Genomic DNA, 18,920 nt, shown 5'->3' on the forward strand with positions numbered 1-18,920 from the left:
GAAGCCTTTAACGATGCCAAATATTGGTTGTTTGTCCGATTATCATTATAAAACTGCAATGTATTCTGTTCAAGTCTTTTTCATATATACAACACTGTTGGCACATTTATTATAATAATGATGACAGACACCTATAGATATTGTGACAGTAGTGACTAATACCCCCTGACACTGCATGGGCAGAGCTAGTAATACCCCTTGACACTGCATGGGCAGGGCCAGTGATACCCCCTTGACAATGCATGGGCAGGGGCCAGTAATACCCCTGACAATTTATGGGCAGGGCCAGTTTTACCCCCTGACAATGCATGGGCTGGGCCAGTAATACCCCTTGACACTGCATGGGCAGGGCCAGTAATACCCCCTGACAATGCATGGGCAGGGCTAGTAATACCCCCTGACAATGCATGGGCAGGGCCAGTTTTACCCCCTGACAATGCATGGGCTGGGCCAGTAATACCCCTTGACACTGCATGGGCAGGGCCAGTAATACCCCCTGACAATGCATGGGCAGGGCCAGTAATACCCCCTGACACTGCATGGGCAGGGCCAGTAATACCCCCTGACAATGCATGGGCAGGGCCAGTAATACCCCCTGACGATGCATGGGCAGGGCCAGTTTTACCCCCTGACACTGCCTGGGCAAGGCCAGTAATACCCCTGACAATTCATGGGCAGGGCCAGTTTTACCCAGGGGCATTCAGGGCTTTTCTACTTTATTTGGGGAAAGGGCCTGGCCCTCCATTTTGAGGTGAGAAATATTGACAAAACTGAGAAAGGGGCCTTACATTTTGGGGAAAAACATATAAACAAAACTGAAAAAGGGGAATTTTTTTTTCCCAAGGTAAGCTTTGCATTTTGGGAAAAATTGCATGAAATGTTAAAGTAATTCTCTTTGGGAAAGGGGCCGTTATTAGGCCGTTACTAAGAAGTAAAGAAATCCCTGGCATTATTTGAACAAAAATTGTAGAGAGAAATACAATACTGCAAACCAAATATTAACCTTTTGGCCGTGTGGTTTTAGAGTAAATGTGTATAGTTAAAAGTATGTAACAGGAATTTGACAAAAAGGAATAACTTGTAAAATTTTCAATACAGATCAATAAAAATCCCATGTATATTACTTCATATCATACAGAACAACCCAAGCAAGATTGAATGTTGTACTTAGGTATGAGAACTTCTCCCGACAAACAGACAGAAAAAGTTACAGACTCTTGGATGAGAGACAGATGGACAAATTACCATGGTGATTTCTTAACTTCGTATCGGTGGGTATTATTATCAACTCAAGTCACAGCATAAATGTCAACATAAACCACACCTCAACAAAAAAGCACAAAGTAATAACAGAATTTTCAACACATCTACTATACAAGATAATTAGCACCCTTTTATAGAAAACAATTACAGATGCATGCTACGGCGAAAAAAACAGTGCATCAAGTGTTGTCTAAGATCAGGGACAACACTTTTTGCTTTAGTAGTATTTTTTGTATAAAGGAGGACCCTTCTTAAACAAAATTTAGTTCATGCAGAAAGCGTCATCTCTGATTAGCCTGTGCAAACTGCACAGGCTGATCTAGGGCATCAATTTACGCACATGCATTAAGCAACATTTCAGTTCAAGTTTGTTCCAAACGAGGCTAATATAATTATCAAACCATGCTCCTACACACAATCAACAATAAGATATAACAAAACGCATTCTTACAGGTCCCCATCTTGGTCTTGCACTGCCATGAGAAATCGCTGGACCATGAGCAGCGATCTGATGTCCCCCGACGCTGCGTAGTACTGCAGCGCCTCCGATGTCTTCATTGCCATCTTCACCATGGGATCCATGTCTGTTTGGGCTGAAAGAGTGCGAAGAAAAAATGTGAAAAACTGATTCTTAAACTGAGACCCAAAGAAACTAGACTATTCTCAAAAAGTGTGAACTAATTCATGAAGATTAAACCAAAAAAGTGACTTCTACAGTTTTAACATAATTTTTTTAATTTGACCAAGTGACCTAGGTTTTGAGCTCTCATGACCCAGTTTCAATCTCAGCCGAGATTTCATACAATCGGTCTGACTAAGTTTCATGGAGATTAGCTGTAAAATGTGGCTAATATAGTGTCAACAAGTTTTCAATATAGCCATATAATGAAAACTGCCCCATTATCCAGCCGCAATGTTTAAAAAAACAACAGAAGAATTATTTAACTCAACCTAGAAGTCATTAGAAGAAGACAGTGTTCTAACTAAAATACATTTAGATTGCACTAAAAATATGATTTCTAGAGTGTTAACAAGATTTCACCATAGCCATACAAGGAAAAAATGTCCCACCCCCAGGCAGCCATGTTTTTTCGACGAAGCATAACCTTTTTTGAAATCAGCCTAGCAATCATAAGAACTTCTAGAGTGTTAACAAGGTTTTAATACAGCCATGTAAAATAAATTAGTACCATTTTCTTTATTCTTAATCATGTTACTTAAAATTGCCCATTACTTACAAAAAAAGTAAAGTATAATAAATGTTGCTTTCTCATTTAAAACAAAGTGATTACGTAATAAAGTCCTTTATATCAAACCCTAATCTGTCAGAATGCATAATTATACACTTAATGTTCATGAACTGATAGAAGTTATTGCTTTACCAGTACAAAGTGATATAATTGTAAAATGCATCGTCTTCTATCACTTAGCCAATTTACTAAGACAACAACAACAATGGTTAATTTAAATTGTTCAATGAGTTGGATAATGTTCAGTACTAATTGAAGTGAAACACACTAATGTTAAAAGAGGTTACAATAATTGTTTACAATTATTCACTGAATTTGGTTACCGTAATTACTCTATGTTTTCGGACACTTAAAAATAATAATTTTGTTTCATGTCCGAAAACTTAGATACGAAAAATATTCATAAAATACAGGTGTCCGAAAACTTAGAGTCGAAAATTGAAGTGTCCGAAATAGCGTCAATTGTATCAATGACTACGGGTAATAGCACGCGCTTGTAAAATACCATGCCGTATAGTATAAATTACAGTTATATGTGTTTGCACTGCATTTTAAATAATTTTAAATGCTTAATTTATTTGACAGATTGTTACTACAAGGTTGTACATTGACCAACGAGTTCAAAAATGAGCATGTGATGTACCGATACTCGCTAGTATGAACCTGTAATTAACGCAAAAAAAGCAAACAATGAATTCTTTGTATGTTCATTTCCGATAGTTGTTGTCTTACACCTTCCATTGTTCGTAAAACTTGCAATTGGGAGCATCACACTTTGAAGCGTTTAGTATTTGTCACAGTTATTTTACTGAGAAGGGGAAGTAAAATTGCGGTAGATAATAGCACAGTTCTGCTGTGACGTCACTAATTGCTAAGCTGACGGATACATAGGTCACGTGGTTTAACCACAGACAAAGGATTCACTCATGTGGATTCACTCATGTTAATTGGCACTACCCCTGGTAATTGTCATAACGCTTATGCTATCGGGCGAAACCATTGATTCATACTGGTTTACAAGGTTATTTACCCAATAACGCAAATGTAATGGTCCGTTGCCCTCAGGCATGCACCTGTCATGTTTTATGATGTTAATCTGGTTGTAAAACCCCATGATCGAAGTGTCATTAGATATCGAAAACAGGACCGAAATTTGGTAAAATAGCGCTGTAAAATATACTGTCCGAAAACTTAGAGACATTATTTATGGACGAAAACTCGTGTGTCCGAAAATTAAGAGTCACGAAAAATAATTATTTTTGCTAAAAAACGGAGTGTCCTAAAACATAGAGTAATTACGGTATTATGAATAGGTTTATGTGGAACAAAATACCAGCAAAGAAACTTCTTAAAATTTAAAAACATGTATGTGATAAAAAACTTATTAAAATTCAATAAACATGTATGTGATAAAAATCAGATCTAGAAGGTCTTTTTAAGTCAAAACCTAAATAAGAAATTATTCAATAATTAAATAGCGTTAGTGGTCAAACATAATAAATCAAATGAAGTGCTGCAACATAAAAACAAAACAGACCTCCAAGTAAGTCCAACATAACACACTTGAGGTAAGTAAATCCTTTCAGAACAAAGCTCTTGTTGACAATGACAGATTTCCTACTGGTTGTACTATGATGATATATTTTTCATTACAAGTATCAAAAAAGTCCCATAACATTTGCCATAATGTACCACATCAATTTCAGGAAGTATGACAAGCAGTAAACCATATGCTTAAAGCACACCTCATGTGACACTAGCAATTGTTCAATTGATGAAATGCTGATAGATATGTTATACAAGAATTGTATATCACAAATAGGTTTAAGTTGAAACTATGTACTGTCTTTAGTTGTATAATGAGTCAATTATGGCTATGATGTTGGATAAAATCAACAACAAAAAACAACTGCGAAAACACTTTGGTAAATGAGGTGTTTAATACATGTAGTATAATTTTTAAAAACATACCAACATATACGACAATACCCTTCCATGCATCTTACTCTCATGACAGTCATTCAGAAAAAAATTATGATAAAGCACTGATTATAGATGAAGAAATATTCACAAAAGTCCCGCCAATTTAATTTCACCTATATAAACTTATTAATCATTATTTAAACAAGACCAGATTAACCTGAGGCCAAGAATATATTTCTGTAAATATTAAACTATGTAAGCTATCATTCAGCACTATGAAATAAATAAGTTACATGTATTTACAAAGATATAAGTGGTTTGGGATTAACAAGGGACTTACCCAAACTGATTAGTGAAATAGTCCACATTGAAATGTGGTTCAGTGCAGAGTTTTGTACAAATGAGGCGCCTTTTTTGAAAAAAAAAGACTTCAGCCATGTAAAGTTTTGTCCCAGATTAGCCTGTGCAGACTGGTATAAATTTTCCACCTTTTATAAAATTTTGTTTAAAGAGTCTCTTCTAAAAGGAAATGCAGTTTTAAAAAATGTGTACCTGATGAGCCTGTGCAAATTGCACAGGCTAATCTAGGATAACACATTACACACATGCATGAAGACTAGTTTTCACAGAACGATGCTAAAATGGTTTACTCAAACTTGAGATGTTGATACTATGTACAGTTAAATTGTAACCTGTGTATGTTCAAAAACACTTATGATGATGACCTCAAGATATCTTTGTTTTGCAAACAAATTACAATCAGAAAACAATTATTGCATTTAAATGTTCAAAGAAGCTATGCCACACAAGGGCTTCTTCAATTTAAGGTTTGTAGCATGGTGCTTCTCATTTTTGACATGCCATACCTATGTTAAACTGCTAATCAAACCTGAATTTGATAAGAATACGGAAAACCTCCTGCTGTTAAAACGTGCAAATACAGGAACTAGGCCTGGGTATTTAAAACTGACGTGGTATAAGCTTTAACAACAAGGGCATTATTATAGATGTTCCATCCTATGCTTAGTCAATAACCAAGACAAACAGATTGCATTAAAGAGATTCCCCTTCCCTTTCATTTCCCCCAAGATGTGGTTTGAGTATATCCATTAAAATTCACCACAAAAATCAAAACCTAAGCAAATAATGTCAGCTTTTGTTGGGAACCCACATTTTTCAGACCCAAAAACAAAAATATCACAATACTAGTGCAGATGAGAATGACACAAACATTAAAACATATTCACAATAAAGAATTGTCAAAATGTTTGTTATAAACCACATCAAGTCAGCAATTATCTCACATTATGTAATTAAGCTCTTTGGCAACTACAATTAAAACATATTTCAATTCATCCTATTTTAAAATATTAGTCACACAATTCTGGAATTTATTACATTATCACAAGAGGTATTGAGATCAATGACCTATTTTTAGAATCAGAATCAAAAGTTGCTTACACAATTGTGAATACTGACAATGCATTTTCCCGCGACACCACATGTAAACAATCACAAGTAGTCAGCAAGCACACAGTAGATTACTAATGGAGCTGCCTTCTAGGAAAACTGTGCATAATGCATGTGCTTAAAGTCCACACAGACTAATCAGGGACAACACTTTCTGTCTTTATGGAATTTTTAGTTTAAAGGAAATTGCTTCTTAACAAAATGTTTTAGTACAGAATGCACTTGTTTATCTGGGACAACACTTAACACACATGCATTGAGCGACATTTTCCTTGAACGAGGCCCATTAATAGCCACTTTAAAAACTAAGTACTTATACTCACCAGCTCGCTCCTTAGTCACAAGCTTCCTGTTCTTGGAAGGTGCAGTGGTTCCAGTAACCACAGGGACTGGGCCAGCAGTGGCTGGCTTCTTCAGTGGCTCACCTAGGCCTAGCTGTTGCTTCTCACTTCTGGGTTCCAACTTTTGAACAGGGCTCGGCTCTGCCATTTTTCCAATGCCGCTTGAAGCAGGCTTAGAAGGTTCACTTTTCTGGCTTACTTTCATTTCACTTCTCGGCTCTATCATCTTGACAGAGCCGCCTGGGGAATGTGGCGAAACCATACCCATGTTTTTCAGTTTAGTTTCCACACTGGGCTCCATCAGTTTCAATGGGCTGCTTGGTGTTACTGGAGCTGATCCCCTCTCATACAGCTCCTCATCTCTGGCCTCGCCATGCGTCACCATCAGCTTCTCAACAAAAGATCCAGGCTTCTGTGATGATGATCCATGTGGCGGTTTGATAAGACTTGCATCTGTTTCGTCATAGCCACCGTCAATTATGGCCATAACATCATCAAGATCTTCATCCTCGCCCCCTCGGGCCACGAAACTACAGGGCATGTACTGATGCGGCATCTGCTGTTCCATTTCTTTTATTGTTTGGCTGCTCATGTATGACTGGTGATCATAACCCTGTGTTTGCGGTTGAATATCAAAATTTTCACAGAACATGCCTGGGTTCATTAACATGTTCTCTATTCCGGAGGACTGTATGGGCTGCTGAATCTGGTGCATGGTTGCCATGGACATGGTGGTCATCATTGCCTCTGATTGTCCACTGGACATCAGCGACTGATTCATATGCTGCATGGCAAGTTCAGAGGACACGTCGATCATTCCATTTCCATACTGCATACCTGCCTGCGATGCGTCCGCCAGGTTGCCAGGCGATGTGAGATTCCCTTGGGGAGACATGGCCGAAATGCTCTGAGGAGAGGGCTGCATGTGCTCGGGGGACATCCCCCCATTGATCATGGACCCTGGAGTGCCCTGGCTCACCGACTGGGGCGACATCATCTGGTTGTACGGTGAATGAGACCCCATGACGTTCATACCTGACCCATGCGGGTACCGCAAAGGTGGAGACATCGAGTTGATGGGCTGGTTAGGAGGGGACATTTTGGAGACTTCTTCGTACACAAAGTCTGTGGGGTTGCTAAGGAGGTCTGCCATTGGAAATAGAGGCACCTGCGATTGCTGACTGTACTGGTTCAGAATTTGAGGTGTACGCGCGTACCGACGATCACGACCTACAGCATGCATTGAAGGCTAAAGGTTTACAAATGCAATATATCTTACTTAAACATGTGTATACAACAGAGATTATATCAATGTTGGTGAAGCAGGGCTGAAGGATCTTTGTAGTCAACATTACCCAAGAATATATATAAGATATTGAACAATTTACAAAGTTTACTATAAATTTCTTAATGTACTAAAGCCATACAAATTAGTTTTTTTAATACAAGGAACCAGGTACAATGTCTTGAATCTCTTCCAAGCGAAAATGTACTGATATGAAATGCTTACAACACAAATGTGTATAGACGTTAATTACAGTTTCTTATTCATCTATCATTTGCATCATAAGTTTTTAATTTCTTTAGCAAAAAAAACCGTTTCCATAGCAACTCACCACTTGGAAATTTGAACTGCTGTGCACTGTATTTCAGGTCATTGAAGTGAGGAATTGCTGAAAAACACATTGACAGGTAAGCAACTGTAAAAATGACCCAAATCATAATACTTCCTTCATAAAAGTACATATATTAGAAGGAATATGAAGAATTATATATTTATCAAAGCCTGATTTATGGTATACTTTATAGAGAATTTACACAGGCATAAGCATCTTGACAAGAAGTGAAATGGGAAATGTTAAAACCCCTAAAACATTCAAATATTTTTAAACATTACAGTAACACCATTACTAAAAGTATGTTCCTTACATTATACTATATTTCATATAACATGCATGTTTTGTAGTGACATTAAACAACTGTTCCTTACAGCTTGTTTTGTGTTTGTACCATTAACAACACAAACAATAATTCAAGAAATAACAAATTGTTACCTGTATTCAATTGCAACCAAACCTAGAAGTTTTACTTTACTGCAAGATTGAATATTTGTAATAAATGAAATCATAATGCAAAATGCATCCCCCCAGCCTGCTTGTTTGAACCATTCATGCATTACTGCCTTCCAACCACTACCTCATCCGACATCACTCTTCTTCTAATACAAAATCCTTCCTGTATCCATATCTGACATTTCCAAATAAATGAGCCCCCTCTCAAACAAACGTGGCTTAATGCATGTGCGTCAAGGGTCTTCTTAAATTAAAATCAGGAAAAACACTTTTTGCTTTTCTAGATTTTTTATTCAAAGGAAGTCAATTCTTAGCAGAATCCAGCTGAGGCAGAAAGTGATGTCCCTGATTCTCCTGTGTGGACTACACAGGCTTATCTGGGACAACAATTTATGCACAGGCATTAAACCCCATTTTTCCCACAGCAATGCTCAAATGCTCTTCATAGAAAGCCTGCCCCCTCGCCTTGAATTACATCCCCCATTTGGCAATCCCCTGTTGACACCCCCACCACTCCCTCCACCTAGCCTAGACTTACATCCCCCATTGGGCAATCCCCCGTTGACACCCCCACCAATCCCTCCACCTAGCCTAGACTTACATCCCCCATAGGGCAATCCCCCATTGACACCACCACCACTCCCTCCACCTAGCCTAGACTTATATCCCCCAAAGGGCAATCCCCTGTTGACACCACCACCACTCCCTCTACCTAGCCTAGACTTACATCCCCCATAGGGCAATCCCCTGTTGAAACCACCAACACTCCCTCTACCTAGCCTAGACTTACATCCCCCAAAGGGCAATCCCCCGTTGACACAACCACCACTCCTTCTACCTAGCCTAGACTTACATCCCCCATTGACACCACCACCACTCCCTCTACCTAGCCTAGACTTACATCCCCCATAGGGCAATCCCCCATTGACACCACCACCACTCCCTCTACCTAGCCTAGACTTACATCCCCCAAAGGGCAATCCCCCGTTGACACCACCACCACTCCCTCCACCTAGCCTAGATATACATACCCCATTGGGCAATCCCCCGTTGACACCACCACCACTCCCTCTACCTAGCCTAGACTAACATCCCCCAAAGGGCAATCCCCCGTTGACACCACAACCACTCCCTCTACCTAGCCTTGACTTACATCCCCCATAGGGCAATCCCCCGATGACACCACCACCATTCCCTCTACCTAGCCTAGACTTACATCCCCTATAGGGCAATCCCCCGTTGACACCACCACCACTCCCTCTACCTAGCCTAGACTTACATCCCCCATTGGGCAATCCCCCGTTGACACCACCACCACTCCCTCTACCTAGCCTAGACTTACATCCCCCAAAGGGCAATCCCCCGTTGACACCACCACCACTCCTTCTACCTAGCCTAGACTTACATCCCCCATAGGGCAATCCCCCGTTGACACCACCACCATTCCCTCTACCTAGCCTAGACTTACATCCCCCATTGGGCAATCCCCCGTTGACACCACCACCACTCCCTCTACCTAGCCTAGACTTACATCCCCCATAGGGCAATCCCCCGTTGACACCACCACCACTCCCTCTACCTAGCCTAGACTTACATACCCCATTGGGCAATCCCCCGTTGACACCACCACCACTCCCTCTACCTAGCCTAGACTTACATCCCCCATAGGGCAATCCCCCGTTGACACCACCACCATTCCCTCTACCTAGCCTAGACTTACATCCCCCATTGGGCAATCCCCTGTTGACACCACCACCACTCCCTCTACCTAGCCTAGACTTACATCCCCCAAAGGGCAATCCCCCGTTGACACCACCACCACTCCCTCTACCTAGCCTTGACTTACATCCCCCATAGGGCAATCCCCCGTTGACACCACCACCATTCCCTCTACCTAGCCTAGACTTACATCCCCTATAGGGCAATCCCCGGTTGACACCACCACCACTCCCTCTACCTAGCCTAGACTTACATCCCCCATTGGGCAATCCCCCGTTGACACCACCACCACTCCCTCTACCTAGCCTAGACTTACATCCCCCAAAGGGCAATCCCCCGTTGACACCACCACCACTCCCTCTACCTAGCCTAGACTTACATCCCCCATAGGGCAATCCCCCGTTGACACCACCACCACTCCCTCTACCTAGCCTAGACTTACATCCCCCAAAGGGCAATCCCCCGTTGACACCACCACCACTCCCTCCACCTAGCCTAGATATACATACCCCATTGGGCAATCCCCCGTTGACACCACCACCACTCCCTCTACCTAGCCTAGACTTACATCCCCCAAAGGGCAATCCCCCGTTGACACCACCACCACTCCCTCTACCTAGCCTTGACTTTCATCCCCCATAGGGCAATCCCCTGTTGACACCACCACCATTCCCTCTACCTAGCCTAGACTTACATCCCCTATAGGGCAATCCCCCGTTGACACCACCACCACTCCCTCTACCTAGCCTAGACTTACATCCCCCATAGGGCAATCCCCCATTGACACCACCACCACTCCCTCTACCTAGCCTAGACTTACATCCCCCATAGGGCAATCCCCCATTGACACCGCCACCACTCCCTCTACCTAGCCTTACATACCCCATTGGGCAATCCCCCGTTGACACCACCACCACTCCCTCTACCTAGCCTAGACTTACATCCCCCATAGGGCAATCCCCCATTGACACCACCACCACTCCCTCTACCTAGCCTAGACTTACATCCCCCAAAGGGCAATACCCCGTTGACACCACCACCACTCCTTCTACCTAGCCTAGACTTACATCCCCAATTGGGCAATCCCCCGTTGACACCCCCACCACTCCCTCTACCTAGCCTAGACTTACATCCCCCATAGGGCAATCCCCCGTTGACACCACCACCACTCCTTCTACCTAGCCTAGACTTACATCCCCCATAGGGCAATCCCCCGTTGACACCACCACCACTCCTTCTACCTAGCCTAGACTTACATCATCCATAGGGCAATCCCCCGTTGACACCACCACCACTCCTTCTACCTAGCCTAGACTTACATCCCCCATAGGGCAATCCCCCGTTGACGTCCCCACCACTCCCTCCACCTAGCCTAGACTTACATCCCCCATTGGGCAATCCCCCGTTGACACCCCCACCACTCCCTCCACCTAGCCTAGACTTACATCCCCCATAGGGCAATCCCCCATTGACACCACCACCATTCCTTCTACCTAGCCTAGACTTACATCCCCCATAGGGCAATCCCCCATTGACACCACCACCACTCCCTCTACCTAGCCTAGACTTACATCCCCCATAGGGCAATCCCCCATTGACACCACCACCACTCCCTCTACCTAGCCTAGACTTACATCCCCCATTGGGCAATCCCCCGTTGACACCACCACCACTCCCTCTACCTAGCCTAGAATTACATCCCCCATTGGGCAATCCCCCGTTGACACCACCACCACTCCTTCCACCTAGCCTAGACTTACATCCCCAATTGGGCAATCCCCCGTTGACACCCCCACCACTCCCTCCACCAAGCCTAGACTTACATCCCCCATAGGGCAATCCCCCATTGACACCACCACCACTCCCTCTACCTAGCCTAGACTTACATCCCCCATAGGGCAATCCCCCGTTGACACCACCACCACTCCCTCTACCTAGCCTAGACTTACATCCCCCATTGGGCAATCCCCCATTGACACCAACACCACTGCCTTCCCCCTCCCCTTCACTTACATCCCCCATTGGGCAATCCCCCGTTGACACCACCACCACTGCCTCCACTGCTGTTGCTGTCGCCTCCACTACCAGCAGAGGGAGGGTTGTAGTCGTAGGGGCTGCGGCTTGGCGGACTGGATCCGTGATAGCGCGGTAAAATCTTTTGGCGCTTACGAGCAATGTCCTCAGAATCTACAGGCAAATGGTAATTTTTTTAAATAATGTCAATATTTATTGATATTTAACGCGAGTTCCTTCCCAAGGTTTTTTAGGCACCCCTGTCCTTTGTGGATTGGATCTTGGGATGAGTAACCATGCGCACCCGATCATCATCACCAAGACATTTAATTCATTACATTGCACATGCAAAATGACATAAACAGGTGTGTTTCGGCTTCTTAAAATATACAGGATTTGCAGTTTCCTTGTCTGCAAAATTATTTAAACATTTTATTCTAGGTTTTTTATGAGTACAAGTTTCATACATGCATTTATTCCATCACAACTTGCATTAAATTTAATGATTTTTTAGTTGCAGAGACAACGTGTACCGAGTGCGCACGTTTACATTAAGCTATAGAACATGGTCTTTTGTAACATGCACACTTTCCATGACTGGATTGTGACACCAGACAACAACAAAAATATCGTTTTTTTGAATGGCATGCATGTATAAATAACAGTGAAAAGTTTAGATGAGAACAAAGAGACTTGTAGATGTAAGCGTGTACCAGGATTCTCACAAGGGTATCACTTTCAATGGGCATAATATACAAATGTGCTGGAATTAAATAATTTTGGTATAAACAGTTGTGAATATCATTTAATTCGGATAAAAAGTTACACACGAGGTTTAAAATTAAAATAATCTTTCTTTGTCTGGTTGTAATAACAAATTGATGTGTGCATCATATAAATAGTAAATGGCAGCATGTCTGATGGATATTCGTTGCATTATTTGCTGGTGAATGTTTACTGAGAATTACTATTTGCTTATATTGATTATACTCTGTGAACTCCGCCTACACAGTGGTGATTAATCGCGGTTTAGTTCTTTCTGTAAATTGTCAGGGTTTTCAGAAAAGCAACTTCTGCTTTGATCATTTGTAAAACAACTTTAGTGGGTGTTCCATATTTGCAATTTAAACAGAAATTGTGATGTTAGAGATAAGATTTCACAGCAGTATTGTCACTCTGCTGCAGTCATTTTAAGGGCTTGATACCCGAGGCCCTAAAAATGGTTTTGCACGTATATTGCGCTTACAAACACTACCCGTTGCATGATAAACGACAAAGTAACAGTCCTGACAAGCTCGGACACAACGACACACACAATCACTGATACATCCATGCACATTCACTCAACCATGATAACCGCTATATCGAGTTTTCTGCAAGCGTGCTTAACAAAAATCAGTCCAAAATGTAAATGTAAATGAATTGCACGTTTTACACGTGCAGCTAGCTTTCATTACAATTTCTTGAAAGCTTTACATGAATTCTTATGAAATTTACATTCAGTCCATGAAATCAGATAACCAATATTGTCTGCTTGCGAATTGTATTATATTAAGAGCAAACCTAACAGCTTGTTAATCTTCCTGTTTGTAGTTTTACCGATTTGAAAATATAATCTTTTTCATTTTAAAGAGACCAAATAAAAGGGGATTTTTTGTCAAATTGATGGCGCTAACCCCCTTGACATTCAAACACCATCTATTTTGAAGACATATTATTATCCCGCATAAACTAACAGTTTGGTATTAAGCTATTTTGGTGTCTTCCTTGTGACATATTTTAACAAATCATATACAGCTTTAGAAATAAGCACTATTCATGGTCACAATTTTTAAGATCCAATTATTAAACAGGTGACCTGACAAATGGACTGCTTCAAAACCCACACTTGTGAAAATATGACAATGACATGCAGTTCAAATGTTTGAAAATGGTATTGACAATGATATTAATCAGAATAAATGTGATGGAATGCAGTGGAACATCCTGCACATTGAACCATTTTTCCACACCATGTTCTCATGTGTCAATGCCCTTGGTTGCAGATCATTAAACCTTGATCAAGGGCTTACATGTATAAACATATGTACTTCCTCCTACTATCAAAAGTCATGATTTGAAACAGAAATTCCCCATTTTGGTGGGGGCATAATGGTCTTAAATACCTGATAATGAATGCTTTTACAATACCAAGGGATAAATGCACCACTGCAAAACAAAATCTACACAACTTTTGTGAAAATTTGCTGAACAAAAATTGGTTTGAACAAGAATGTTCATTTCATAAACACACATGCATCCAAATGATGCTACAAAGCCTATTATTAGACAAGGTCAAGATCAGATAAGAGAGTGCAATACAAAACTGGGCCATAAGAAAAAAGTCATTAGCAAAAACTGGTGCTAAACAAACCTTAAAATCTACACATGTCCCATATGACACAACAGGCCTTGTTCTGGAAAAACTGGGCTAAATGCATACGCGTAAAGTGTCATCCCAGATAAGACTGTGCAGGCTTATCAGAAAAAAAAATTCCCCCTAAAATAGATTTTTCATTAAGAAAATACTTCCTGATAATGACAAGAAACCTTCGGAGACGGGTGATGCTCCCCAAAGGTTTTTTTGTCACAATATTGCACTACATATTCAGAGAAAAAGAAACGTCTTGAGGGGCATAACTTTGGACAAAATAATATGATGGATGGTTTAGCAACTTTAAAATTTCAAAGGGCCATAACTCTCTAAATAAATCATCTAACCAGAACCCACAAATAACATGTGCATCTCCTCAAGGTAGTTAAGCTTCCCATAAAGCTTCATTGAATTCCATTCAGTAGTTGGGGAGAAATAGCCCCGACAAGAATTGCACTGTATGTACAGTTTATAGAAAATTTCAAAGAGCCATAACTCTGTGAAAAATCATCCGACCATTACCGGCTGATAATATGCACATCTCCTGTTGGTAGTGAAGCTTCCCATAAAGTTTCATTGAACTCCCGTAATAAGTTGCTGCGAAATAGCTCGGACAAGAATTGCACGATATGTACAATGGAAAACTTCAAAGGGCAATAACTCTGTGACAAATCATCCGACCAGAACCCGCTGATAATAAGCACATCTCCTATTGGTAGTGAAGCTTCCCATAAAGTTTCATTGAATTCCGGTCATTAGTTGCTGAGAAATAGCTCTGACAAGAATTGCACTATATGTACAATGGAAAATTTCAAAGGGCCATAACTCTGTGAAAAATCATCCAACCAGAACCCGCTGATAATATGCACATCTCCTCTTGGTAGTGAAGCTTCCCATAAAGTTTCATTGAATTCCCGTCATTAGTTGCTGAGAAATAGCCCGGACAAGAATTGCACTATATGTACAGTTAATGGAAAATTTCAAAGGGCCATAACTCTGTGAAAAATCATCCGACAAGAACCTGCTGATAATATGCACATCTCTTCTTGGTAGTGAAGCTTCCCATAAAGTTTCATTGAATTCCGGTCATTTGTTGCTGAGAAATAGCCCGTACAAAAATTGTGCACTGACGGACGGACACACGGAAACACGGACAGACAAAGCGGCGGCTATATGCTACCCCCCAATTTTTTGGGGGGGAACATAATAGAAGGAAGGTCCACAGATATGGACTATAAGATTCAAACTGCTTATCTGGATGCATCTTGAAAGTCTACAACTGGGTCTCATACCGTGTGAGCGTGGGTAGTACGTAAAGGACTTGGGATCGCTGGATTCCTGGTCAGATATCCTCTGTAACAACACCAGCACGTTCACTGGGCTCTTGATGTTTGTGTCTTTGTACTCGGGCGTCTTGAACACTATGGCAAACTGGAATGGATCAAAGTTATTGTGCAAATTTAGAGAGCTGTATGCAGTATGGATGATGAATGAATGATCACTTTACCACTTAGATATGTATTTTGACGCATTTGTAGTTTCATAGAAAGTTCAATTTAAATAAGGACCTTTATTACTAAAATCAAGTTTAAAGGCTTGATTTTCAACCCTTAGATACTGATGAGCAGCAAACAGCATAAAACCTGAACAGACTGCGAATTACTCACAGGCTGTTCTGGTTTTATGCTGTTTGCAGTTTGCACATTTTCACTTTGGTTCTAAGTGGGAAAGGGTTCTGTATGCCTGTCACACAACCTACAACAGCATTCCAGCTCTAACAACATTTTCCAACTTCACATAATAGTGTGTGTTCACAAACAAATTGTGATGGCTGAGTGCATTATCAATGTAATTCATCATTTTTGCAAAAAACTAATCCGTATTGCAATTTTCTTAAAATAGAAACTGAAACTTTCAAAAATCGAACGACAATGTGTTTGCTAACAAGCAAATTCGTAGAATTGATATCCCCGGCAACGTATGCTTTGTTTGAGGATGGGTGCAAATCGGACGGATGAACATACTGACAGATGGACGGACGGACGGAGGACAATAACTCAAAACTAAGACAGAGGAAGGTTCTTGAGCCTTCAAAATTTATTTAGGTGAATTAATAAGTCATGCGTTTTCCACAAAAACATTTAATGTTTACATACACTCAATTTTCAGAGTGTTGCAGAGTGAACACAACATCTGTTATGTTAAAAAAGATATGGCTCCGGACACAAAAGTGCCTATAGTAAAAAGCATTTTTTCAAGATACAAAGGGCCATAACTCTGTTTTTAACAGATGGTGTACAATGTCATTTGGCGTGCATCATCCTCTTATGCATATATATACTCATACCAAGTTTCAATGAAATCCGCCAAAGCACTTTCAAGATATGGCTCCAGACACAAAAGTGCCTATAGTAAAAAGCATTTTTTCAAGATACAAAGGGCCATAACTCTGTTTTTAACAGATGGTGTACAATGCCATTTGGCGTGCATCATCCTCTTATGCATATATATACTCATACCAAGTTTCAATGAAATCCGCCAAAGCACTTCCAAGATATGGCTCCGGACACAAAAGTGCCTATAGTAAAAAGCATTTTTTCAAGATACAAAGGGCCATAACTCTGTTTTTAACAGATGGTGTACAATGTCATTTGGCGTGCATCATCCTCTTATGCATATATATACTCATACCAAGTTTCAATGAAATCCGCCAAAGCACTTCCAAGATATGGCTCCGGACACAAAAGTGCCGGACGGACGGAAGGACAGCCGGGCGGACGGACAGCCGGACAGACAACGCCAAAACAATATCCTCCGCCTCTGGCGGGGGATAATAATAATCAGCTCATTGAACATAAAAAACACACAAAGGAAGACTACTAGCAGTTCAAAGCAATCTCACATCATTTGCAAGAACAACTGCCATGAAGAGTACACATTCTCCACACCTAGTTTTAAAGGTTCTACTCACTTAAATGGGATACAACAGGGCTTCTTTTTTTTCATTTTTTTTAAATTTTGATTTAACAAAAATTAATAAAGGCATTTTATAATGGATACAATTAGCTATATATGATAAGAAAATACTATCTGCATCCTGAGGTAAAAATTATTTTATAATATTGGACCCGTTTGTTTGGCCCTTTTGATGTTTTGAGTATTCTTAACATCTAAAGGTTGTCCAAGGTAACTTACAAAGCACCATAGCACAATTGGTTAAAGAAATGTTTATTATAGTAATTTCTACTTGTGAATATCATTTTTCAGTTTGTTTTTTCTATCAAATTTCTCATTTCGTATTATATTGCATTTGATTAACTTAATGAAAATTATGTTATGTAAAACAATAAATAACTTTCATTGTAGTAGGAATCCAGTTGTTCCTTGCCTTAGTCCATTTAAGTAAGCATGGGATACGGTCATAAGAAGACCCATATGATGATGTATGACATATATGTAGTACCATGACCACTTATTTAATAGCAATCTGTTATACATAACTTTTTACCAGTTGAATATTACTATTTACATGTGCTTAGTTTAACTAAGCACATGTAAATAGTAATATTCAACTGGTAAAAACATATTAATGTACTTCATTTGTATAACATATGTTATGTGAAAACAAGTAAGTCAGACTGTAGTTATTGTGCACGATACCGGGTATGTACAAGTAGATTTCATTTAAACCCATATAGAGGATTTAAACATAGCTATAAGATCCTAGCAATCTTTAATTTAGAGCTACCAGATATTCTACAGCAGTTCTTCCTGGTTTGGAAACTACTCATCGTCATGCAGGTATGACCCTGTATAGATAAACATACACTGTCTAGCTGAAAAATAGATTTAAATCAAGGTTCATTGGGTATTGATTAGGATCATACCAGTATTTGGAGTTTCGCTCATTTGGTCACTTTTACATTTCCTCCCTTTCTTACTAAATCACTCACTCACTCCCTCGCTCAATTACACAACAATCAATCAATCAATTAATCAATCATCATAAGCATAATTAAAATCATTCACAACATGTATACTTTACAGGTTAATTGACACTTCCATCACAAATCTGTAACAATTGAAGATATCGTTGTATATATAAGAGTAATGGATTCATCTCTTTCAAGGCATTTGCATACAAGTCTTATAATACATTGTGGGTGTTGAATTAATGCAAAATATGTCCAACACTGTGCAGTCCAACATCACAGTGATTAATCCGACCATATGAGCCGTGCTCTGTTAAAAGGGGGTTAAATGCATGTGCGTAAAGTGTTGTCGCAGATTAGCCTATGCAGTCCGCACAGGCTAATCAGGGACAACTCTTTCCGCCTAAACTTGATTTTTGCTAAGAAGAGACTTTCTTGAAAAGATAAATATCATGAAATCGGAAAGTGTCGTCCCTGATTAGCATTTGCAGACTGCACTGGCTTATCTAGGATGACACTTTACG

The 18,920-nt window shown here is 40.4% G+C and overlaps 1 protein-coding gene across 3 annotated transcripts in view; it reads right to left on the reverse strand.

The window, feature by feature from the left end:
• LOC127866655 (nuclear factor NF-kappa-B p105 subunit-like) overlaps positions 1-18,920 on the reverse strand; it is a 75,392-nt gene that overhangs the window by 10,859 nt on the left and 45,613 nt on the right. For all 3 annotated transcript variants that reach the window (XM_052407369.1, XM_052407367.1, XM_052407368.1), the window contains 5 exons: positions 15,757-15,895; positions 12,052-12,225; positions 7,864-7,920; positions 6,230-7,477; positions 1,715-1,856 (listed from right to left, as the gene is read on the reverse strand). In XM_052407369.1, the coding sequence (XP_052263329.1) occupies positions 1,715-1,856; positions 6,230-7,477; positions 7,864-7,920; positions 12,052-12,225; positions 15,757-15,895 (1,760 nt within the window). The remainder of the gene's footprint in view (positions 1-1,714; positions 1,857-6,229; positions 7,478-7,863; positions 7,921-12,051; positions 12,226-15,756; positions 15,896-18,920) is intronic.

This window comes from Dreissena polymorpha, chromosome 2 (genome assembly GCF_020536995.1).
Source record: "Dreissena polymorpha isolate Duluth1 chromosome 2, UMN_Dpol_1.0, whole genome shotgun sequence".
Taxonomy (NCBI): Eukaryota; Metazoa; Mollusca; class Bivalvia; order Myida; family Dreissenidae; genus Dreissena; species Dreissena polymorpha.